At 39.6% G+C, this 26,343-nt stretch overlaps 1 protein-coding gene across 3 annotated transcripts in view; it reads left to right on the forward strand.

The window, feature by feature from the left end:
• Positions 1-26,343, forward strand: part of QPCT (glutaminyl-peptide cyclotransferase) — a 63,943-nt gene that overhangs the window by 32,668 nt on the left and 4,932 nt on the right. For 2 of the 3 annotated variants that reach the window (XM_071208775.1, XM_058278405.1), the window contains exons 2-4: positions 5,449-5,595; positions 10,828-11,106; positions 23,846-24,022. In XM_071208775.1, the coding sequence (XP_071064876.1) occupies positions 5,521-5,595; positions 10,828-11,106; positions 23,846-24,022 (531 nt within the window). In that variant the 5' untranslated portion in view covers positions 5,449-5,520. Of the gene's footprint in view, positions 1-3,282; positions 3,304-5,448; positions 5,596-10,827; positions 11,107-23,845; positions 24,023-26,343 lie in introns of those variants that run through there. The other variant, XM_023591016.3, reaches the window with a different exon arrangement.

A 26,343-nucleotide genomic window follows, 5' to 3' on the forward strand; every position in this document is an offset into this window, starting at 1 on the left:
AACAGGTCAACCCTCGTCTGTGGTTGCATTCATAAGACTGAGACTTGGTTCTCTGAAATCTGCAAACAATTTCCCCATAGAAGCTATATTGTTAGATTCCCGGGACTGATGTATATTAGGAGGGTATATTCATTCCCAATTTATCAACGAGGAAATTGAAACTCAGAGAATTTATGTAACTTGACCACAATGATAGTGAGCAAATTGAAGAACTAGAATTTGGCTTGAGCCGGTGAACTTTCCTTTCCTACTCTACTCCCTTTGTTGATGAGTCCTGGCTGGTATCACAATACACAGTGCCCAGGTAGCCTGGGAGGATGGTGCTGGTGGGAAGGGTCCGATAGCCAGAAGCTCACCTTTCCTCTCTGGGCCAGTGTGGATCCTAAATGGTAGGTTTTATAGTTGTTGTTGCTTTGCTTTGTTTGGTACCTTCTCTGCTCACATTCCCTACATTTCCTTTTCCCTGATTTGGAGGTTGATCCATGTTTTAAAATTGCTTCCCCTGACTGCCCTCCCCAGTCCTACTGCTTTACTACAGACCCATTCCTTTAATACAATGCTATCAGCTAGGTGCTAAAAGAAATCTTATTAGAACAAAGCTCCTTCAGATGTGAATGACTAATGGATGTTGAGAGGGCTTCATATATGTTTTTAAAAAGGAAGTGATTAGCTCCAATAAACTAAAAATTATGTCTTCTATTAAAGTCTCCCAATCATAAAATTAACATGTGCTTATTTTAGAAAATGTGGAAAAATACAGCAAAGTGTACTACAAAGAAAACTAATGTTACCCATAATTCCTCCATTCAGAGAGAATTACTGTTAACATTTTGGTGTTTTTACTTTTGTCTTCTCTCTCTCTGTATATCTATCTATCTATCTGTCAAATATATGTCTATTGATCTATAAATGTGTTTATATTTATGTGTATAGAGGTGGATAATCTCATAGATTTTATGGAGGATTAAATGAGCTAATCTATGTAAAGCACTTAGCACAGGGCCTGGCATCAGTAAATGCTCAATAAAGGTTAATTTAGAAAAAGCAAACACAGGGATATTTATTTCATACTAGAGACTATGCTACATATACAGTTTTTATATCTTGCTTTTTCACTTACTAGTATACTGTAAGTATTTCTTTAAGCCAATAAATTTCATTAAAAGTCATTTGATGATTGCAAAATCATCATTCAATAATTTAACTATTCCTTTCTTTTAGATATTTAGGCTGTTATAGACTTTATTATAAAATTGGGACCCAAGGTCTTCCAATTGGTAGAATTTTCCTTTATTATTAAAAAAAGTGATGTAGAAAAATTCAGGTCATATTGTGGCTGGAGGGGCAGATCTTTTAACAGAGGAACCACAAAACAAGAGGATCGGCCTTACCTAGGAGTATTCCTCCAGGGCCAGCTCTGGCAAACTCTGTCTGTGCTCTCCAGCATTTCACTTCCTTCTGCTTCAGGATCCACAGGTATTCTAAAAGTGCTCAACTGGCCCTCCCCCATGGTTCTGAAAGCCCTTGACTCCTTCCCTTCTCCCCTCCATGTTTCTTATGGAAGCAGCTACATGGAGGCTCCAAGGCAGAGGCAGTGAGGTGTGGTTGCGGGAGTAAGACAAAATGAACCATCCTTAAGCTGCCACTATCTGGTAGGTAACTCCATTTCACTGATGAGGAACCTTTTCCTAGTCACACCTGGTATGTCAGGGACCTGGGATATGACCCTAAATTGTCCTGTTCAAAGCCTGCTCTGCTCTGCTCTGCCTTTAAGTAGAGGGCTACTTGTATTTTAAAAAGACAGAACTTTGTCTTATCCAGTTTCCAACAATTTTGCAACTGCCTACGTGATGTCAGTGGCATCCGACACACAGAAGCTCAGTAAGTGCTGAATTGCGTTTGCAGGTAGGCAGGTATTAACCTGAGTGCTGTCTGGGAGATGCTCATATAGGATGGAAACTGGAACTGAACTGAGTGCACTTCTATTATGATCTCCTTTTAATTCAGTGGTTTGGGACCTTGGAGCCTTCTGCAACCTGAGCCAGCTCAACAAATTCAGTAATTAAAATGCTCTTTGGCCTGACACCATGTGATTAGCCTAGAAGAAAACTGCAGGATATTCGGTTCACACTCTTTCAGCTGAAAGATTCTTGTCATCCCAAGCAGACTTGCTGTCCTTTCTGCCTGGATGAGAAGACAAGGCAGGGACTGCATAATAGAACCCCATTCTGCTGAGAACACCTGCACCAACAGAAAATTGTCCAAGTGCCTTTTAACTGAAATACATCTAGAATAATTTGGGGTTTGCATTTATCATTGGGCTCAACACTGTTAGTGTCTCAGTTACTTTGCTGATGCTCAGCACATTTTCCTTACTCTTCTCGTACTCCTTCTCATCTCCATATAGATTTTTATATTTATTGTGTTCTGAGAGTGAGGCTCCATAAAAGTGGAACGTGTGCTATTTAGGCTGGAAAAGCCAGATGCTTTTCCTTACAGGACTTTCATAGTAGAAGGGCCTAAGTAATGAACAGAGTGTGGTTGTTTCCCCTTTTCTAGCCTTCATGGACTGGGAAGCTTTTATCTCTGTGATTTTACGGGGCATCCTTATTTCCAGAGACACAGAGAGAGTGCAAGAGAGCTCTTTCCTGAAGTATGTTAATTAAGTGGGTGAGTCTAGAAGGTTGAGGAGCAAAACTTGCAGGTCCCTGTATTCCTGAACGTCCATGGCCTGTCTACTGAACTTACTCTTTTTTAATCCAACAAGCATTTATCACATCTATTTGTTAACTATGTTTCATCCACAATATCTGTTACAGCTAGAGATTCAAGGGCTTGATTTTTTCCTATTTTTTCTCTTAAATCTCTTGAAGAATTTTTTCAAGCCTCTGTAAATTACCCATTTGAACACGAGCTTTCCCTTTGATTTGGATGTGAAGGGAAAGACATTAAACCAGTAAATATACAATTAATTGCAATTGTGATGTGTGCAATGAAGGAAAAGAATTGCATGCTCTGAGATCATGTAATGGGATTCAAACCTAGCTTGAGGAGCCAGGGAAGGTTTTCCGAGGAAGAGGCTGTGACCTGAAATAAGCAGGAGTTTGCCAGGCGAAGAGGAAGGGGAACACGGGCTTCAGGACAGAGGGCACTGCAGATGCGAAGGCTCAGAGGATGCAGAGCCCCTGAGTGCGGTGGGCCTGGAAGGGTGCCAGGGTGACTGAGCATGGCCAGCTGGGCGAGCTGCACTGAACGGGACTTGCCAGCCAGCAGGGGAGACTGGACAGGCTCTGCTAGGCCATGGTAAGTAATCATTAACCGTGTAAGCCTTCTGACCTCTCGCCTGGGTTTTCATCTTTTCCCTTCTCACATTTCTACTGTTTTGTTGTTAGCTTTAGCTTTCTTCTCAAAGTGCTTGTATAAGAGCTCGCACAAGGACATAGATTCTAGAATTTAAATTCTTCCAAATAATTTGAAGGCTGCCATCCAAAGTTATTAAGAAAATATATTTAAACATGTGTTATCAGTAAACAAACACAAACCTTAGGATGTTCAGGCACAGCGCCACCATTCAAGATAAACTGGAAATATGCAGATGAGGCAGTGAGGCATTGGCCTGGGAGTCAGCAGACGAGGGGTCTTTTCCTGGACTTAACCTACAACTCTCCTACGACCTTGGGAAAATCAGTTTGGTTTCTGTGGACCTCAGTTGCCACTTGAAATGACCTTTCCAGCTCTAAAATTCTATATCTCTTTAGTGTTTGTAGGTAGAAGGGAATAAAGCTAACACTTACTGAGCATTTACTATGGCACTTTACATATATTTGCTCATTTAATTATAATTACCCTAGGGAATAGATGTTATTACTTCCATTTTACAGATAAGGAAATCAAGGCTTAATGAGGTGAAGTAACTTGGGCAGGTTATAGCAAGTAAATAGCTGGGTGTTGAGTTGAGAGGCCTCAGTCTGTCTGATCCCACTGCCTATACTTTTTGCATAATAATGCTGGAGAGTAACTAAGCATGTAAGTAATTAGGCATTAAGTATTCGCCATTTCCATGATTTCTCATCAACGACATAGCGTGAAAATACCCACACAATTACTTAAGCATATTTATCTAACATTGGTCCTGGAAAGAACTGTAAAATAGACAAAGCTCCCCTAATTTCTGTTTTGTGTTCCAAAGAACTCAATATCTTTACCTTGCCCTCATCACTCCCTTAAGGGAAGAAATCATCCCATCAACCACTCACTTCCTTTTGGGGAGAAGTAACATATTCCATCATTGAGTGCCTGGTAAACGTGCAATGAATGAATGATTCATCAGTACTAGTATCATAAGAGAATACAGCATGTATAAAGTAATATCCAAAATATAAATTTGAATGTTATTTTTATTTAGCTTTTTCTACAGAGTTTATTTAACTAATTCATAAATCTACCTAAAAGTATGACCATAAAATTGTTAAAATAATTTTAACTGATGATAAAAAGTATACTATTTAATGGATTATGGAATCATCAAGCTCAGGCTGAAAGAAATGGCAATCATCTTGATCAGGTCTGTCCAATAGAAATATATAATGAGAACCATGTGTGTAATTTTAAATTTTCTAGTAGCTACATTAAAAAAACAAAAAACAGTAGGTGAAATTAATTTTAATTTTTGTTATCCCAATATATCAAAAATTTATCATTTCAACATGTAATTACCATAAAAATTATTGAGCTGTTTAATTTTTTTTCCAAATTAAGTCTTTGAAATTGGGTTTGTATATTACACTTATAATATATTTCAATTTAGACCAGGTACACTGTGAGTACTTAATTGCCACATGTAGTTAGTGGCCATCATATTGTAAGGTGCAGACCTAGATCAAATTCCTTTATGCATTTTTTTTTAGGGATGAGAAGCAAAGGGATCTGCCCAATGTCACACAACTTATAAATGGCAGCCAGAAGCTTTGCATCCTGCCTCTAACCCCAAGACAGTACTTAGGTAACACAGCCCAGCCTTTGATAAAGCAATTATGCTCAAAAGTTTATTGTCTTGTCTGATGCAATTTTTTAAATGCTGGGTTTTAGGAATAGAATAATAATTGATATATATTTTAATAATTGATATTTTTAAACCTTGGTTTTACAGAGCAATCATACCAAAAAATCATTAAAAGTTATACAGATAATAAATGTTAAATATTAATTCTCAGGTTTAAACCACTGTTAACTTTGCTTTTAAAATAAACTGTTAAAAGAATTAGTTCAACTTTCTAGATGTAAGGGGCCAATTCTAAAGGTGAGTAGTTTAATTGGCCTCATATGACATAAAGTTACCCCTTTATTTTGAGGTTCAAAGTGGAGATTTCCCAATTGCAAATGTCCCGGGCTAAGTCTTAAACATGTTATGAAATGAAAGCCAGTTAAACAATTTCCCTTCATCCTCAGAATTATCACCAACCAGTCATTTTGAATTCGTCGTCTCTTCAGCAAGTTGCAGAGGGCACCAACATTTCTGAAATGTGGCAAGAGGACTTACGGCCATTGCTGATAGAGCGATATCCGGGCTCCCCGGGAAGCTACGCTGCTCGCCAGGTGAGCACACGACACAACCTCGAGGTGTTGAAGACTGGGTTGCACATGAGGGATAACATTATGGCTGCATTTCTGAGCTGTCTAATGATCAGATCCGTTCTCTCATCTCAGTGTTCACCAAAATGAATAGCCTAGAAAGCCAAACAAGTGAGAGTGAATGTCTATTCTGAATTAGGTGATGCATGTTTCTTGAAACCAGTTTGTTTGTGAAATCTGGGTTACAACATCAAACAGGATATTAGCCCAGCTCTTGACTGTTTCAGTAACACAGCCCGAGGTTCCCAACCAAGTTTTCTTGGACCCTGATCACCTGACATCAACCGCCTTAGACAGTCCTTGCTTGGTGATTCTGGGTAAAGAGTGAGCCACTGTACTGACCATCAGGACTTCGTTCCCCTTAGGGAGACCTTTCTCCCTGGAGCGATTGTTAATGGTCAGTGGCAAGCTGCTTTCTCCAAAGCAATGCTTTTCAAACTTCTGATCTTGACTCACAGTAAAAATATATTTTACGTTTCATATATGCAAACCTACAGGTGTATTTAATTTTGACAAAAGTTTCATGAAAAATGATCACCCTTCCTACCTGCAATTCACTCTGATATTGTTAATTCTATCATACTAGTTTTTCTCTTTTAAATGCTTGTCCTGACCCCCTAGCCTGATTTTAAGACCCACTGATTTTACTGGTAGTCTGAAAGATACTGCTGTAGAGGATGGAATAAGCCATAAGCTGGGCTGGGCCCTGAAAATCTCTTTGCCTCCTTAGCATCAGTCTTCCTAAGCAATCCAAAACTCCTCCACTGGATGTTTGTTTTTTCAAAGTAGCCCCATTTCAAGGGGGGGTTGGGAGGGAATAGGGCACGACTGGTCCCTCTGAGAGTACTCCTCCTGTCTAATTTCTGGAACAAAGACCTTGGCACCCCACTGCTGTGGCCCAAGCCAGACCTGCAAGGCTCAGCTGCCCAGCTGTTGGACTCTTCCTTTCTTCCCAGTGTATAGCGTCTGCCCCTCAAGTCTAGCCTCGCCAGCCATCACAACTGTTACCCCATTAGTCTCTTGTTCCCCATCCAAATAGCTCCTGCTCCTTCTAAGGATTTAGATGGGAAACCCAAAGAGCACCTTCAGGCAGTGAGGACTAAGTGTGATGCTGGCTGACTTTCCCCAAGCACTTCTTCCAAGTCAGGCACTTTCTTCAGCCTCTCCCTCCTCTTTGGGCCCAAGAAGAGCCAGAGCTGGAAATGTTTGGATGCACATACCGCACAACTGGTGCCTCCCAGCCAGAGCTTTCCAGACTTGATCTGATCCCATCACTAAGAACTGCATGACCTTGAGCAAATTAATTCCTATACCTATATGTCAGGTCTTTTCTAACCTGTAAACTTGGGATGGTTATAGTAGTTCCTGCACAGCAGGATTTACAGAAGGACTGCATGAAATGATCCATGCTCAGGAAAGTGCCTGACTTGGAAGAAGTGTTTGGGGCAAGTCAGCCTTCATCACGCATGGTCCTCACTCTGCCTGAAGGTGCTCTTTGGGTCTCTTACCTTTAAATCCTTAGAAGCAGCAGGAGCTTCTGAGGCAATCCTTGGGCTCCCTGGCTTCCCATCACATGGTGACGTCCATGCCTTTCTCACTTCTGTGACTGTTGGGCCTCTTTATAAGGCCTTCAGTAATCCAGATTAAAACGCACCATGGGCCACACCTTAATTATAGGTAACATCTTCAGGAGATCCTATTTACAATGGGTTCACACATGCAGGAATGCGGATTAAGATTAAGAACATGTCTAAACTGGGGCACATAATTCACTCTACCACAAAAATCAAAATTAATTTTTAGAGAGCTGTCCCCTAAGGCAAGGAAGAAAGAGGGTTTCTTTTTTTGAAGATGAATTATATGATTCTTTGACTTATTTTGAGAGAACTTCACTCATGACCTTAATTTGACTTGGATTAATAGCTTTCACTCAGTAGTGAATCTAAGCAGTAAAGATGTGCATTGCTGGGGATTGTCTTTCAGAGAGAGAATATTTTCGGAAAGAATATTCTACCATCTGCAATTTTACTGTCACTGTGCAGTAAGTCCAAAGCTGCCCTTTGGATTATTAGAAATTTTTTGAGAATATAATTTATTTGTTAAAAAAATAATTTAAAGGCATTAAATTTTGTGGTAGTTCAATGATTTCTAGACAAGATAGGAGTAAGAAATAAATTGAAAAATCATGATGATAAACCTTACTTTGTCTAAAAGAGGTAAACTAGAAACGCGAGGGTTAAAATCCTCTACAGCTGTGCTGGATTTTTTCAGTAGAAGATATGTACAGCATGTACTAGGATGCACCCTCAGCCAACCTCCTGAGTGCAGGGGCCCCGGGTGAGATGCTCTCAGCTGGAAGCTCCAGAGCCTTGCATGCTGTACACTTGGGAAGGAAGAGGCTCCTGAAGTTGGCAGGGGTGGGGCTAAGCAGCCTGGCAGCATTCTAGCTGCAGACAGTGCAAATACTGGGGAATGTGCTTCCTCCAAACAAACCTGTTCTACTAATGCCACTGCTTCTCAGAACTTAGAAATAACTTTAAATTCAAATCAGTTAAACTCAGGGTTATTCACTCATGCTAATTTAAAATCAGGACTACCCCCCCACCTCATAAGGTAGACTTTACCTTTCTCTCTTTATTCCATCTATCTGTGTCTTCATTTCCTTCTCCTCTCTCTCTTATTCTCTCCCTTTTCCATTTTTGAAAAGCAAAGGTGCAGTCATCTAAAATATAGTTTACATGCTAAACTGCATTTTGTACCCATTGAGGGTCCAAGCTTTTGCTGCTTAGAGTTGGGGAAATACAGCTGCTTTCTACTAGGGTAGCCAAGCCATCCCTGCTTATGGGTTTTCTAGTGATAAAAGTGGTTAGATTCTGAGCCTACTCTAGAGAGTTGTAGTGAGAACTTGCTGACTAAGTGTGAAAGCCAAAAACACAGCAATGGCTGTTGGTGACCTAGTAGATTATGTGGCGCATTGGATTATTTATAAAGAAATTACTATGATAAATTAACAGATATTTACTCTGAAAAAAAAAAAAGGCTACTTCAGGGAGAACTTTTGGTGGGGGGGCATTTGCTGATTCTTTCGTGGATTTTAGTGTCAATATAGACATCAGAAATTATGGCCAAGACCTGTTCAGTAGTTGAAAAATGCATTTGTGTTTCAGAACATAACTGCAACTGAACAATCCTAACAGATATTTAAAATCCCACTTCATTTTGTGAGCTTGCAGGCTGCCCTGGGTGTTGAAGAAGACATTTAATGTAGTAGCTCACCATCTGGAGACCAGATGTTATGGAGTATATCCTTTTTTTTTTTTGAGATGAGCTCTTTAGTGGAAAACAATTTTTTTCAGAGTCTGGGGCTAACTCATTTTAATATTCTGTGTAAAAGCTTATCTTACATACTCATGATTTCTCTCTTTCTAACTTCTAATGTTCTGTATCATATAACTTTATATATTCTCCTTGAAAAGAAGGTATTCTGAGTCTACAGTGAGCAGAGTACAGTACTGAGAACTGTAGACAATAAACGAGGTAGGAATTTTAAGAATGCAATCAACATTTCTTTTTTAAAAATGTTATTGAAGTATATTATTCATACATGAACATACATAAATAACAAGTGTCTAGTAACAGTTGTGAACTTACAAAACAAACATGCATAACATCAGATATCCCGTACATCAACCCACCACCAACACCTTGCATTGTTGAGACCTTTCTTACAAATTATGAAAGAATATCATCAAAAAACATTTCTTTTTAAAAAAGATAACTTGTAATCTTGTAAAAGAAAAGGCACACATGTATATATAGGCCAAAGTCCACCTCATGAACAGAAAGCAGAGAGTGAATACCTGGGGAACCATTTATTATGGCTTTGGCAGGATTGACTGTGGATTAATTCCCTAAGCTCCCTTCTGCCTGCAAGCTTCTTGCCCCAGTGCTTCCAAGGCCCTTGCCCACGTATCGTGAGAGCAGCAGGCTACAGGCCACACATGATGTGGCGAGGCTAGAAAATTCTGTACTTCTTTAGAGGAAATATATCTCATTATTATGTAGTTATTATAAATTATTCACTTTTTATCTCAAGATCCATTCCCACTGGAACCAATTACCAGTTATTTTGAGGGCCAGTTTGCTGTTTTCAAAATAATTTAAGGCAACTTATAAAGATATATACAATATTTCAAATCAATGGGTGAAAAATAGTGAGAAAAATGAAGCAAAAAGAAACTAAGGACAGGAAAGGACAGATGGAACAGCTATGAACTCACCTGGAGCTTCTCATACCACAGATTCTAGGCTCTGATCCCTTAGGTGGTGCTTCTTGCTCCACCTGCTGCTTTTTCCATCAGTCATTGTTGTCCATGAGGCCCAAGGTGGCTGGGAGAGATGGGAAAATTGATTCTTTTTTGATTTTGCCCGTATTTGCAGTGGTCTGGACCAGCTTTGGGTGCAGAGAGAATACAGCCTGATAGTGTCACTGTGGTTCAGAGTTAGTTGTTTATTGACTCTTAGAGTAGTCAGGGGCCTCAAATATCCTCTAGCCATGCCCTTTTTCCTTTTTATGGACTTTTTTTTACAGTATCCTCAATAGGTGGGCATCAATATCTTTTGTTAGTGTTCATTTACATGATCAAGTATTCATTGGACATGGGGCACATGCATTGACAAAAAGAGCTGCAGTTTGCAGCCCTTGCCCTCAGAGAGCTAAGAGTAGAAATTGAGACCTGTTGGACCGTCATATGTCTGATTTCTCAAACATGCCTTCTTAGCTTCCCAGAAATATTGAAAGTGGACTTTAACTCATATTCAAGTGGCTGTCCAGCTCCTGACTTGTAGAAATGTTCATGATACAGTGTAAGTGAGAAAAACAGAGTAATTAGCGGGACTTTATACCTATACAAACATGCCTCCTCTGCCAAATGTATGTATTCAGCTGCTAGTATCTGTTCATATGAGCAAGGAGAAGCGTATGGAAAGGTAGGCATCACTTTATCAACATTGGTAACCCAGGGCCTAGGATTGATTGGTAGGGGAAATGTTGGGGGAGAGAGAGGATTAATTTTCCTTTAAAATAAATTAATATAATAAGCGTTCATTGCATTTTTAATTTGAAGGGCATCACATACAATTTAAAACATTACTGAAAACTCCCTATGTCTGAAATTTTGTTTTTGCTTCCATCAGCACATCATGCAGCGGATTCAGAGACTTCAAGCTGACTGGGCCTTGGAAGTAGACACCTTCTTGAGTGAGACACCCTATGGGTACCAGTCCTTCTCAAATATCATCAGCACCCTCAATCCCACTGCTAAACGGCATTTGGTCCTTGCCTGTCACTATGACTCCAAGTATTTTCCTCAGTGGAGCAACAGGGTGTTCGTGGGAGCTATTGATGCAGCTGTGCCATGTGCTATGATTCTGGAACTTGCCCGAGCCTTGGACAAGCAGCTTCTTTCTCTGAAGGTATCTGTTTTCCTCTTGTTGATTCCCAGAATAGGGTACATTAGCAGTAACTCAGAGTGAATTCTAGAATCCTTAGGGAGTGAAAAACCATTTAGAAATGGAAACTTCGGGTACATTTTGTACTAATTTGTTACAAAATAACATGAAATTGCATGAATATTAATTGAAAGATTATGTTATTTGAAATGTTAACTGTGAGCAATAAACCTAAGATGCATGACAGTGCATTCATTAATTGGGATCTGATTTCTCCATTTTGAATACATATTAATATAAATGTAATATTTCTTTAGGAAATATGAAGAAAGTGGAAGATTGGTGCAGGTGATTGTGTGAGAACTATGTTTATTTCTTCTTGTTTATATAGCCACGAAAAACATTACAACCTCTGATCTGAGAGATGGTAGCTTTTGAGTTTGAGGGTGGGAGTTGCAGCAAAGTGGTTTCTAAGTAGAGAGTGGGTAATTCAGACATATCAAGATGAAAAGCATGAAGTACAAATGCATTACTGCAATTATCTGTGAATCTTGGCTCAATTTTATGTAGCATAGCAAAGCTTTTGTTATGCTCTCAGCTCAGAATACTTCTGGGACTCTCAGATGATATTTTAGTCTCTGTGTTCTTAGGGGTATATTGGAAAAAAGTGCTAAACTAGATGAAGACAGTTTGTTCTGATATCACTCATAACCCAGTAAACACAACAAAGCAAAAACAAAAAACTTTGTTCACAGGCAACAAATGCCTTTTTTTCCCCCCTCAGAGCTTTAGGAAGGGTCCAGCTTTTGATACAATGGGGGTAAAGAAGTAAAAGTTTTGTTTTGTAATGGAAGTACTAGAGATATTTGGTTCTTTTTCTGCTGGATATGCTGAACTTGAAGAAAGCAGGAATTGTTTATAACTTCTCAGTATTCTTTTCACCATTTTTTGGTTTTGTTTTTCTTTTGGAACCTTGTATAATGTCTTTGTCCCATACTTTGCCCCTAGTTTTAAATAGCAGCCTTTCCTAGCAACTGAGTGAGGGAGTCTGGAAGCTGATTTAAAGGTTTAATTTTTATAGTTGTATATCTAATATAAGGACATGAAATGATGTATGACTTAAAGGCCCAGTTCTGTGTGATGGGTGGGTTTTCACTTGGTGATCTCCTTTACCTTGTTCCATCCAGCTCATACCTGCTCTTTGTGACCTGCAATAGAAGGGGCTACATGAATAGTTAGTGAGGATCCCTGTTAACAAAACTTGGTCAACATATACCTTCTCTTAAGAATCCTTTTTATTAGAGGTAAATGGTGATGTGGAGAATTAAAAAAAAAAAAAAGTGCTAGTTCCAAATGCTGTCTCTGAGACTATCAGATTTGTTCTTCCAGTTATACTTCAATTAAAGTTGTATTAAAAAGTTATTTTACATTTCTTCAGCTGTCTTGGTGCATTAGTCAGCCAAAGGGGCGCTGATGCAAAGTACCAGAAATCTGTTGGCTTTTATAAAGGTATTCATTTGGGGTAAAAGCTTACAGTTATAAGGCCCTAAAGAGTCCAACTCAAGGTTACTTTCTCACCAAACTCTGTTGCCATGTGTTGAAGCAAGATAGCAAGCAATATCTGCAAGGATTCAGCCTTCCTCTTTCCTTTAAAGACTCCATGGGCCCAGCTTCTTCCAGTTTCAGCTGTAGGCTCTCACGGGGCTCACCTGCTCTGTTCTCTTCAGCTGCAAAGTATCAGGCGAATGTCTCAGCTCTCTCCGGGGCCCTAGGATCAAAGTTCTCTCCTCTTCCTTGTCTGTGGAGCTCTCCCTATTTCCGTGTATCTTCTTCTGTGTTCTTGAGTGTCCGTTTATATAGCCCGCCAAGGAGAATGGGGACCCAACCCTGCACGCCCTACTAACTTGGTCAATTCAAAGCCCTAATCTTAACATACTCAAGTAAATGTAAAACCTTTGAATTTAATACAATCAAAGGGTAGCCCACCCAGAGGAACAGACCAGTTTACAAATATAATCAATATCTTTTTTTGGAATTCATAAATAGTTTCAAACTGCCACACTTGGGTTGGATAGTTGGTGGTAGAATGTGAGCTGGTAGAGGGCTGGAAAGTAGACTGAATTATTGTTCCAATTCTTTGCATGCCCCTGTCTGTGTCCAGTAATAGAATTATAATTATACACCCATGTCCTTTGCCTTTTGACTTTGCCGGGCCCTCCCATTGGAGCAGGTTGTACTTCCTTATCCCTTGACTTGGGGATTGGCTATTTAATTTGCTTTGACCAATTGGATAGTAGTAGATGTGACACAAGGAGAAACTGGAAAATAGCTTGTGCTATTGAGCTTGCTGTCTTGTGTCTCTGCCATCACCATGAGAAGAGAATGCTCTGACACAGAGAAGGATGAGTGACATTTGGAGCAGAGCCAGCCTGTCTGGCTGCAGGGTGAAGCAGTGCCATCCCAGCTGAACCCAGTCTGGTCAGGTGACGTACAAATCTGGGAGGATACCTGACTGTTGTTTGAAGTTTAGTTGTTACAGCTTATTTTTGTGGCAGTAGCTAACTTGATTATGCCTGAAATCGGGAATGACTGCAGATAACTGAGTATATGTATGGGTAACTAGACATTTATGGTATTACCATGAAGGAGGCCTTGAAGATTTTTATAAATCAGGCTGCATAAATTCTCCTAGGTAGAGGATACTAGCCAGAGTTACTACAAATTGAAAGTTATAACCATTACTTTCCTGACAATCCTGAAAAGGAGTATGTACTTGGGTTCCCCAAGGAAACAGAACCGACAGGACTTATCTACAAATATTATAACATTTTGTAAAATAGTCTCACGACCTTGGGGATGCACAAGTCCAAAATCTGTAGGCTAAAATAGAGATGGAAATTCTCTCCCCTGACTGTGGAAATAATAACTTCTCCTTTTAAGGCCTTCAATTGATTGGATGAGAACCTCTCTCCATGCTAAAGGCAATCTTCTCAGTTGATCACAGATGTAATCAGCCATAGATGCCATCAGCTTATCGATGATTTAAGTCTATAAAATGTCCTCACAGTAACAATTAGGCCAGTGCTTGCTTGGCCAAACAACTGGGCACTATTACCTGGCCAAGTTGACACATAAATCTAACCATCACAGAGCAAAATGAGTGGGCTGTCTCACCTGACTCAGGGTCAGTATCCACACAGTCCAATTCTGTCTAAATGGAGTGATTTTAAGAGAACAGAATGAATGTAAAGCATTGCATTGAATATTGCAATAGCCTGGCTGTTGAAATTTCATCAAGACCCCTACCACCCTCTGCCTCTGCCCTAGGCATGTGTAGAATGTCTCTGGTCTCAAACAGTCTCATTCTGCCCTTATGTTCCATAATTCTGTTGCTTGATTTGGAGTTAGAAATTTGGAACCAGTCAAGGCCCTTTAAGTAATTGGAAGCTTAAAACTTCTCTACAGAAGTAATGTACCATACCTCCTAGAAATGATTTTGCCAGTGAGAACATCTGCTTAATTATTCAAAGTACATTAAACCCTAAGTGTGTCTATATTGCACAAACACATTGTGTTCTTAATATTGTCAGGAGTTGTGGGGGATTCAAAGTCTAGTTAACTGTCTTTTTTCCTGTGGCCTAATTGAGAAGCAAAAATTATGATAAATGAAATGATTAGCATTCAAAAATAACTTTTAATATCCAGATGATAGAGACATTTTTTCTCCTCCTTATGAAATCACCCTAAGACAATCAGGAAAACTCCATCTTAAGGGAAATTAGGAGGCACTGTTAGTGGAAACCACAATATAAAGACAAGGTAGATGGAGAAATGGTAAATGGCATCAGAGCAGGAAGAAACCACACTCTGTGGAGAGAAGAATAAATCGAAGAAGGAAGCTGGTCCCTGACAAAGTCCTGGAAAAGTTGAGGGATTGGAGATACAAGATGCTGAGGAAGGCAGAAGTGAGGCAGGAGGCTAGGGATGGGGTTGTTTGTAAGTCTGGATAAGGAGCCCTTAGATATTTAGGGCCCCACCTCCACATCAGGCAAGTAGACGAGCATCCTACCTTTATCCTTGAAGGAAGTAAGAACAAATTTTTCTGGAAAAATAGAATCAGGGAGTTTCTGGACCTGGGAACACAAAGGACAGAGAAAGGAAGTAACAAGGTGCCCCGTGGAAAGCAGGGAGATGAGATGAAAGTCTACATATTGAGCAGTAAAATCCCCAGTCTTTCCCCCATTTCCAGTACCAGAAAGCCCGGAGCCAGCTTATCTAGCTCCAGTCTGATAGGAAACTGACAATCCTGAGAATGTGAATTAACTCAGAGAAAAGACCCACAGATGGTGACATTTGGGTTCCTCAGAAAAAACACTGACTGGACACCTGATTGTCCTGCAGTGAAGCCAACCAATTTGTGTCTTCAGTCAGCCTTATTCTTCGATATGAATGACCAAAAGGACCACCAGGCATTCGAGTACAGTCTCCAGCATGAAAGAAAGAAGCCAAAATAAATAATACAAATTCAAAAAGGAGGAAATTGAGTACAAGGAGCAGAAGAAAACTTAAAGGACAGTATTTTTAATATCCTTCGAGAGATAAGAGAAGTTGTATATATGAAACAAACAGATGGTATAATAAAAGAACAGTCACAGAGTAAGAAAGCACTCTTAGAAATGTAATAATATGATTTTCAAAATAAAACAGTGAAATATTTGGATACTAATGTAGGAGAAATATCTTTTCCAGAAAGAGGAATATACAGAAAGAGATGGTCATTCCTTCTGGAGGAACATGTCAGGAATGCCATAGGTCATATAAAAAGCATTGGCACTGGGCTTCTGAACAGAAACCCTGGGTGCTAGAAAACAAGGAAATTCTACCTTAAACCTTTTAAATGAAAATAATTTGCCACCTAGAATTCTCATACCTAGCTAAATCAAATACAAGACTATGACGAAAACATTTGCAAATATGCAAATTCACAAAAACATCAAAGGAACACTCCCTTGTACTGTTTCTTTCTCATAAGTTACTTAAAGATATGCTCCAACAGAATCAAGGGATAAATCAAGGAAGAAGTCATGAGATCCAGATCAATGGAGATCTACTGTAGGAAAGGCAGAGGGAATTTCCAGGGAGACGGTGAAGGGAGTCCCACGATAAGGGTGTGCCAGAGCCCTAAGGAGCATCCCGTTCAGGCTGGAGCAGGCAGAAGGACTCCAGGAGGCTTGCATCCAATTAAAAACAAAAACAACAAGAACAAACCATCCAAACAAACAAAAAACAAAAGTGATATCCGGAAACTTTGACCAGATATTAGGTTAAAAGAAAACTAAGCAAGTGAAAAAGAGAAGGAATTATTAATTCCAGGAAAACAGAAAAATGATTCAATTAAACAAATGTAATCTATATCTTAACTCAGTAACAAACAATATTAACATCCACTTAATGGATAAAATACAGATGATGCATTTGACAAAATTTTTAAGTAACTGAATCAAAGTGAAAGGGAAGTCTGTGTAAGAGAGCTAAATTCCTCAAATGTCATAACAAGATGTCAATAGTTCTAAAATGGATAAATCAAGAGATAATTGGTATATTTAGATTAAATTATGGAGGTAAATATAAATACCAAAGAAACAGCTGAAAGAGTTTAAAGTGTGGGATGGGTAAAATAGAAGATTTAATATTTGTTATTTTTATTAGCTTTTAATATTTTAAATGCATGATGTATTTTAATAAATATAATGCAGCATAAGTGCTAAATGGACTGGTATAAATTAAAGGTTCAATATGGGATATTTAATTTAAGCATTACAACTATCCTATGTGAAAAATGATATTATCATCTCTTTATAATGAGAAAAATAAGAGGTCGTGTGAATTTCCCAAGGTCATGCAGCTAACAAATAGCACAGATGAAATTGCATTCTGGTTTCCCAACTCCAAACCCAGTACTGTTTTTACTAAACTCCATTTACCTTCTAAGTGATATTATATTTCACAGCAACTCACAGGGTATCTTGAATACCATTATTTGGACAGATTTAAATCTAGGAATTTAGATAAGAAAGGAAAAATATCATTTGAATCTCGGAAAAAATCAGTTACTTCCTTGAGTAAGTTGTACTTAGGGTCACCAACTGTCCAGGTTTGCCGGGGACTGGGAGGTTTTCTAGGAGGCGAGACTCATAGCATTCGAACTAGGAAAGTCCTGGGTAGTCGGGACAATTGGTCACCATTGCTGTATTTGAGTGGTTCTTGAAGGATAGGCAGGACTGAAATTGTTGAAAGGAAGAATGGGAGATCTCCAGATAAGAGCAATTATATGGACTGAGGAGAAAGACACATGCACATATGCATGGAGTAGGAGGAAAGATGTGTGATGGGGAGCAGTGGGAAATAGGTTTGCAGAGGCAGAAGTGGAGCCAGTCTGAAGGCTGTTGTTGTACTTGGAGCAGTGGCAAAATATACAGAAAGTTTTGAAAAGAATGAAAGTACAGTATTAAGGATTAATAGTAGCAGTGTGCAGGAGAAAGAGCCTAATTGAACTTTTTTTTGTTTTTTAAGATTTTATTTATTTATTTCTCTCCCCATTCCGCCTCCCCCACCCCCAGCCCCGGTTTTCTGTTCTCTGTGTCTATTTGCTGCATCTTCTTCTTTGTCCGCTTCTGTTGTTGTCAGCAGAACGGGAATCTGTGTTTCTTTTTGTTGCGTCATCTTGTTGTGTCAGTTCTCCGTGTGGGTGGCGCCATTCTTAGGCAGGCTGCACTTTCTTTCATGCTGGGCAGCTCTCCTTATGGGGCGCACTCCTTACGCGTGGGGCTCCCCTACACAGGGGACACCCCTGCGTGGCACGGCACTCCTTGGGCGCGTCAGCACTGCACGTGGGCCAGCTCCACACGAGTCAAGGAGGCCCAGGGTTTGAACTGCGGACCTCCCATGTGGTAGACAAACGCCCTAACCACTGGGCCAAGTCCACTTCCAAGCCTAATTGAACTTAACATGATTTATTGACAAATTGGATGGAGAGAGGGAGAGAAGAAGGGGAGGAGGAGGCAGAGAGAGAGATCAAGGATGACTGGATGACTCCAGTGTTTTTGGTCTAATTGTAGGGGTGGTCTTACCATCGGTTTAGTTGGGGAAGACTGTAGGTAGAGCAGATTTCAGGAGGATCATTAGAAGTTGAGTTCTGGACTTACTATATTTCTTATGTCATTTTGGCAATTGAATATGTAGGTCTGGACTTCAGGAGTGAGGTCAGGGCTGAAAGATAATTTTTTTGGAATTGTTTATATATCTAATGTCCCAGGAATAGATGAGATGATTAAGGTAGTATAAAGAGAGAAATGAAGATAACCAAGGACCAAGCTCTGGGGCTCACTAGCATTAGAAGGTAAGAGAGATTAAGTGAACCATCAAAGTCAACTGAGGACACAACAAATGGACACAGACAGCAACGAATGGACACAGACAGCAAAAACAGCAGGGCTGGGGAGGGGTTGGGAAAGGGGAAAAAAGCCTACTGAGGTAGAATATAGTGTCCTAGAAGCAAAGTGGAGAAAGTATATCTAGGAGGTGAGGGAGAGCAACTATGTCAAGCAGTGATTTTTTTTTAACTTTATTTTGTATATTTAATAATTGAAAATATAAACAGTTAAAAAGTAAAAGGAAAACACAATTGAATAAAAACTTACATTTCTCAATTAAATGTATTGGATACCTATAAATATTTTTTGAATCATACAATATGTTACACAATATACTTGGTTCATAGTAATGCACTCATATAGTATTTGTCCTTTTGTGTCTGACTTGCTTCGCTCAACATAATGTCCTCCAGGTTCATCCATGTTGTCATATGCTTTATAATTTCATTTTTTTCTTCTTTTTTTTTTTAAGATTTTATTTATTTATTTATTTCTCCCCCTCCCCTCGTGGATTTGTGCTTGCCGTCTGCTTTCTGTGTCCATTTGCTTGTGTGTTCCTTTGTGTCTACCTTTCTTTTCTTTAGGTGGCACCTGGAATCAATCCTTAGACCCTCCGGAGTGGGAGAGAGGCACTCAATCTCTTGTGCCACCTCAGTTCCCTGGTCTGCTGCATCGCCCACTGTCTCCCCTCTGTGTCTCTTTTTTTTGTTGCGTCATCTTGCTGCACCAGCTCTCCTTGTGGGCTAGCACTTTGTGTGGATCAGCACTCCTGCACAGTGCAACACTCCTCCATAGGTCTGCTCTCTTTGTGGGCAAACTCTCTACTCAGGCCAGCTCACTGTATGGGCCAGCTTGCCTTTACCAGGAGACCCCGGGAGTTGAACCCTGGATCTCCCATATGGTAGATAGGAGCCCAATTGCTTGAGCCACATCTGCTTCCCTTCATTTCTTCTTATAACTGCATAATATTCCATTGTGTGAATAGACCACAGTTTGTTTATCCATTCATCTGTTAATGGATACCTGGGTTGTTTGCAACTTTTGGCAATTGTGAATAATGCCGCTATGAACATCGTGTCACTGTTCTCAGTTCTTCTGGGTATATACCCAGTAGTGGTATTACAGGATCACATGGCAACTCTATATTCAGTTTCTTTAGTAACTCCAAACAGTCCTCCACAGTGGCTGTACCATTCTGCATTCCCACCAACATTGAATAAGTGTTTCTATCTCTCTGCATCCTCTCTAATACTTGTAGTTCTCTGTCTTTTTGGTAGTGGCCATTCTTATAGGTGTGAAATGATATCTCATTGAGTTTTGATTTTCATTAATCATTAGTGATGTTGAGCATTTCTTCATGTGTTTTATTGACGTTTGCATTTCTTCTTTTGTCAAGTGTCTATTCAAGGCTTTTGCCCATTTTTTAAAATTTGGTCATTTATCTTTTTATTGTTGAGTTATAACATCTCTTTATATATCCTGCAATTAAACCCTTATCAGACATGAGATTTCCAAATATTTTCTCCCATTGATTTGACTGCCTTTTCACCCTTTTGACAAAACCCTGTGAGGTACAAAAGTGTTCAATTTTGAGGAGGTCCCACTTATCTATTTTTTCCTTGGTTGCATGTGCTTTGGATGTATGGGCCAAGAAACCATCACCTACTACAAGGTCTTGAAGATGTTTCCCTACATTTTCTTCTAGTAGTTTTATGGTCCTGGCTTTTATATTTAGGTCTTTGATACATTTTGAGTTGATACTCGTGTAGGAAGTGAGATACGGGTTCTCTTTCATTCTTTTGGTTATAGATATCCAGTTCTCCCAGTACCATTTGTTGAAGAGACTGTTTTGTCCTGTTAACGGTAACTTGGTAGGTTTGTCAAAAACCAGTGGACTGTGTCTGTGAGGGTTTATTTCTGGGTTCTCAATTCTGTTTCACTGATCGATGTGTCTATCTTTATGCCAGGACTGTGCTGTTTTGACCAGTGTAGCTTTGTAATATGTTTCAAGGTCAGGCAGTGAAATTCCTCCTAAGTCGCTTTTCTTTTTTGGAATGCTTTTGGCTATTCAGGTGCACTTTCCCTTCCAAATGAATTTGATAATTGCCTTTTCTAATTCTGTAAAGTAAGGTATAGGGATTTTGATTGGTATTACATCAAATCTATAAATTAGTTTGGGTAAGATTGACATCTTCATGATATTTATTCTTCCAATCCATGAACACAGAATGGCCTTCTATTTGTTTAGGTATTTTAAAATTTCTTTTTGCATTGTTTTATAGTTTTCTGCATATAGGCCCTATATTTCTTTGGTTACGTTAATTCCTAGGTATTTGAGTCTATTTGTTGCTATTGAAAATGGAATTTCCCCCCTGATTTCCTCCTCAGATTGTTCAGTACTAGTGTACAAAAACATTACTGATTTTTCTTGTTAATCTTGTATCCTGCCACTCTGCTGAACTCATTTATTAGCTCAAGTAGCTTTGTCGTGGAAACTTCAGGATTTTCTAAGTACAGGAGATCATGTCATCTGCAAACAGTGAGAGTTTTACTTCCTCTTTTCCTATTTGGATACCTTTAATTTTTTCCCCCTTGTCTAATTGCCCTAGCTAGAACTTCTAGTAAAATATTGAATAACAATGGTGACAGTGAGCATCCTTGTCTTGGTCCCGATCATAGAGGGAAAGCTTTCAACCTTTCCCCATTGAGTTTGATGTTGGCTGTGGGTTTTTCATATATGCCTTCTATCAGATTGAAGAATTTCCCTTCTATTCCTATCTTTTGAAATGTTTTTATCAAAAAAGAATGCAGGATTTTGTTGAATGCCTTTTCTACATCGATTGAGATGATCATGTTTTTTTTTCCTTCAATTTGTTAATGTGGTGTATTATGTTGATTGATTTTCTTATGTTGAACCAGCCTTGGATACCAGCAATAAATCTCACTTGGTCGTGATGTATATGTATTTTGATATGCTGTTGGATTAGATTTGCAAGTATTTTATTGAGAATTTTTGCACTGATGTTTGTTAGAGAGATTGGTCTGTAATTTTCTTTTCTTGTAATGTCTTTATCTGGCCTTGATGTTAGAGTGATGTTGGCTTCATAAAAAGTGTTAGGTAGTTTTCCCTCCTCTTCAATTATCTGAAAGAGTTTAAACAGGATTGGTGTTAATTCTTTTTGAAATGCTTGTTAGAATTCACCTGAAGCACTGATGTTACTTCATGAAAGATGAAGACTGACAGCTGACCATTAGACTTAGTAGAGGTCATGGGGGACATTGACAAGAGCAGTTTCAGTGGAGTGGTTGATATGAAGTTTGACTGGAGTAGGTTTAAGTAGGTTCAACAAGAGGAATCGGAGACAGTGTGAATAGACAATTTTTTTTGAGGAGTTTTGATATTAAGGGCATCAAAGAAATGAGGCAGTAGTTGGTGACAGAAGTAGAGTCAAAAAGTTTTGTTTTTTTTAAGGATGTACAGGGTATTGAACCCAGAACCTCATACATGGTAGCAGGCACTCAACCATTGGAGCTACATTGCTCCCCATCAGACAGTTTTTTTTTTTTGGTGTGTGTATGCTTTGAACAGTTTTAAGATGAAAGGAAATGAATGTGTGTAGGCTGATGGGAATGATTCAACAGATATAGAAAAATCAATGATGTTGGAAGGAAATGGTGATATCCTTGAGGAGACAAGAAGGGATAGGATCTAGTGTGCTAGTGGAGAGTCTGCCAGCTGAAACGAACACCCAGAGTCAGCTGTGCTAACAGGCAGAAGGCGGAGTAGAGGGGTGCCAATGCTGGTGGATGGGTAGACTGGGGGTGGGAGTCTTAATGTTTCCATTTTCCCAGTCAAGAAGAATGTGAAGGATTCAGGTGGGAATGAGGATGGGTGAGGTGTTGCAAGTTAGGGAAAAAAGAATGTGAAATATTGTCTAGAAGAGTGAGATAACGAATGGACTAGGAAAATACAGTATGATGTCAGTCAACACTTACGGCCAACTTGAGGTTTGTGGTCATGAATTTTAAGTGAGATCAGACAGTGTGGTTATGTATTTTTTCTCCAGCCAGGTTTAGCTGCATGAGTACAGGCACAAAATTGGTAGAGAGTTGGACTTAAACAAGGTTATATTTTTACCAGAGTTGAGTATGTATGTTAGGGAGTGATTAGAATTTTTGAGCTGAATAAGAGGAAGTGAGGGCATCATGGGAATGAGGGACTGTGGAAATGGGAAAGATTCAGTTGATCGATTGGATATTCCAGTAGGGTTAAACGATGTGGAGGTTTGGGTATAGCCGAAGGACTACTCTGGAAAGGAGAAAGTTGTCATCAGAGAATGGAATGTATAAAATCTGTCAGAGTCCTACTCCATCTGAGTTCCACTCAAGAACTACCTCTTTCATAAAACTTTCCTTGAGGTCTCAGAGATTTGACCTCTCATTCCATTCAATGACCACTGGCTTTTGCATTGCATCTGTGGCCCTGGGCACATTTTGCCATGCTCATGTAATTGTCTTAGCTTTCCCTAGTGCAGCTTAAGTATAGGCACCTTCAGAGCAGGACCTATACTTTATTATTCTTTGTGTGTCCTTGTAGCATTTATAGGGAAGATCCTTGAACCTAGACCCAATTAAAAAAAATTGCAGACTTTAATAAAATAAGGTGAGATACAAGTTACAATGTTTACAGTTGTTTCAGTTTGGGTTCCCCAGGGAGCAGACTCTGAGGTGAAGTTTATCATTCTGAATATTTATTAAGGAGTGGCCTTGGAATCAACATCTATAGTAGGAGAGGAAGGAAACAGGACTAGGGAGAGGGAGAAATTGAGCTGAGATGCAGACTTGAGAACAGCCTCAGCCAACACTGTGAGGAGATCTGGAGATAGAATGGCCCTTTAGAGAAGTCTATACTGCTGGTGTAGATCAATCACTGGATGTAGGACATCCCAGTAGGTGCAGTTGAGGCAGTCCCTGAAGGAACTGACAGCTGGTTTTTGCTGACAGCTCTTCCAGCATCTGGGGCAACAAGACCTTCTATATGAGAACTGGGTATCATTTTGGCAATTGAATTCTCTGAGGAATAAGAAAAATATGAGACTTCTGTTTTTAGGGGGTGCGGGAGAAGGTGAAATATACGTGGCTGAGGATGGTGGAGATGTGATGACTTTAGAAGAGGAAGTGATGAGAAATACATTTTTGCATATTTTTGCTTTTTTTAAAATGTTGTCCTTTATAACATATGTATATTTTCTGACAGGTTAATGGAGAAGCATGTTATTTTTTAATTCATCCCAGCATTTTTACTTCCATGTTATTGTTCTTATTATCAGAATGTCTCAGACTCCAAGCCAGATCTCTCACTCCAGCTCATTTTCTTCGATGGGGAAGAGGCTTTTATTCACTGGTCTCCTCGGGATTCTCTTTATGGGTCCCGGCACTTAGCTTCAAAGATGGCATCGACACCGCACCCACCAGGAGCAAGAGACACCAACCAACTGCATGGAATGGTTAGTCTGGTAATTTCCATAGCACTGCAGATGGTAGGCTCTGCCTCAAAGGAAGAGTCTGCCAAATAAGTAAAGACCTAAAAATGCCGCATCATCTTTGGAGTAGAATATTTATAATAGAACATTTCTTGGCAGCTATTAGGTATATGAGAAATCTCAGAGCTAAAAAGAATGATTCTGGGTTAGAAGTTATGTTTGACCTTAATTAAAGTGATCTGAAAATAAGATTAAGAAAACATTAGATTCTGTTTGGTCCAGTGTGATCACATTCCCCCAGTACTATATAGAGGTGGAGAGAAGCAAATCCCCTCTTTGAGGCCTTTATAATGTCAATGAAGGTGTGGCCCCTGGGAAATGGAGTAGGAGTGGGACATAGTATGGAGATGGGAGGGAAGACTGTCCTCTGTGGTTTCAAAGCATTATAGTCACTTTATATGTATGTGACATTTAGATGTGCTGGTTTTGATGTGGCATTTTTGGCATGTGGGTGTGGACATTTTAGTGTTGCCTCAAAACCCTTCTCTTATTGCCAATTAATGGGTGCAACAGACAGCTTCATTTTCATCCTTGACTTTGTCCCCATTTTTGGGCCCACACCCCATCCCCAGTCCCTTACTCCCTCCCTGAATTCTTTACGCACTTTGACTCTTTTCCTATATTTGACCTTTGTTTCATCTCTGAGCCCTCCCTAACCCCACTGGAAACCTCGTGCCATCCTTGAGACTTCATTCTACCCCGTGTCCTCATCTATTCCTAGATTTTGCCACGTCTGTGAACTGATAGCCTGTTCCTAACCCCTCTAGTCCTCCTGCCTTGGCCCTGTCACTGACCTTCACCCCACAACAAACTTAGCAGCTTATCCAACCTTGTGAATATGCTCCTATTTCAAACAAGTCTTTTTTTTTTTTTTATTTAACAAAGAATGTACTTAATCATTCATGAGTTCATACGTATTATGGCTATAGAATCACAGACTCTGATAAATAAATAAATATTTATCAACTGTGTTTTAGGACTTCTGCTAGATATTTACTAATAAATTATCTTGCTTGTATCATTCAGGAGTTCTTATCCTGGGGGTAGTCTTCAAGGGGTCCTCTAACCTGCTGATGTTTCTATGGAAATTTTTATATATTCACTTTTTTCCTCCCTGGGAAATTCCAAGAATAGTTAGTGGTTCAAACAAATTAAGGAACACTGGTCTAATTATAGAGACTTATTGTCATAATTAGTCTGTAGAGATCAGCTAGTCCTACCTCTTCGTTTGATGAAAAGATCCAGAGATATAGCTCCTAGTCAAAGAATGTTTCTTATATCTTGCTTTAAACAATAAATAGTGGGAGGTGGACTTGGCCCAGTGTTTAGGGCATCCCCCTACCACATGGGAGGTCCGCAGTTCAAACCCCGGGCCTCCTTGACCCGTGTGGATCTGGCCCATGCACAGTGCTGATGTACGAAGGAGTGCCGTGCTACGCAGGGGTGTCCCTGCATAGGGGAGCCCCACATGCAAGGAGTGCGCCCTGTAAGGAGAGCTGCCTAGCACGAAAAAAGTGCAGCCTGCCCAAGAATGGCGCCACACACATGGAGAGCTGACACAACAAGATGATGCAACAAAATGAGACACAGATTCCTGGTGCTGCTGATAAGGATAGAAGTGGTCACAGAAGAACGCACAGTGAATGGACACAGAGAGTAGACAACTGGGGTGTGGGGGAAGGGGAGAGAAACTAAAAAAAAAAGTTACTATCTTATTGCTCTCCTATAGGTTGTTGTATCATTATAGACGAAGAATAAAATGGCTAAGTAGAATGAAATAGGTCAGGTTGATGGGCTCCCATCTCAAAATAAAGTAAATGTATTCTTTTTTTTAATCTATGAAATATTCATCCAAATATTCTCTTTCTAGTTTTTCCTTAGTGTTATCTTTCTGAAATTATATACATTAAGAATTTCCACTCTGTCATTTGTCCACACTTCATAAGCAAGATTTAAAAAGTTTTCCAGGGGAGCAGATGTGGCTCAAGCAGTTGAGCACCTGCTTCCCACATGGGAGGTCCCAGGTTCAGTCTCTAGTGCCTCCTAAAAACGAAACAACAAGCAAACAAATGAAAAAAACACTCAGGGGACCCATTGTGGCTCAGTGGTTGAGCACTGGGTTCCCACATACAAGGTCTGGGGTTCAATCCCCATGCCTGGCACCTAAAAAAAAGTTCTCTAAAACAGTGAGCTTACAGTGTTTTTAAACCTTTTGTTCTTATATGTATCATTCTTTATATTATCCTCAACTATGAAAAGGCAGTTATTTTTGACAGATTGCTTTT

Source organism: Dasypus novemcinctus, chromosome 17, assembly GCF_030445035.2.
Source record: "Dasypus novemcinctus isolate mDasNov1 chromosome 17, mDasNov1.1.hap2, whole genome shotgun sequence".
NCBI classification, from domain to species: Eukaryota; Metazoa; Chordata; class Mammalia; order Cingulata; family Dasypodidae; genus Dasypus; species Dasypus novemcinctus.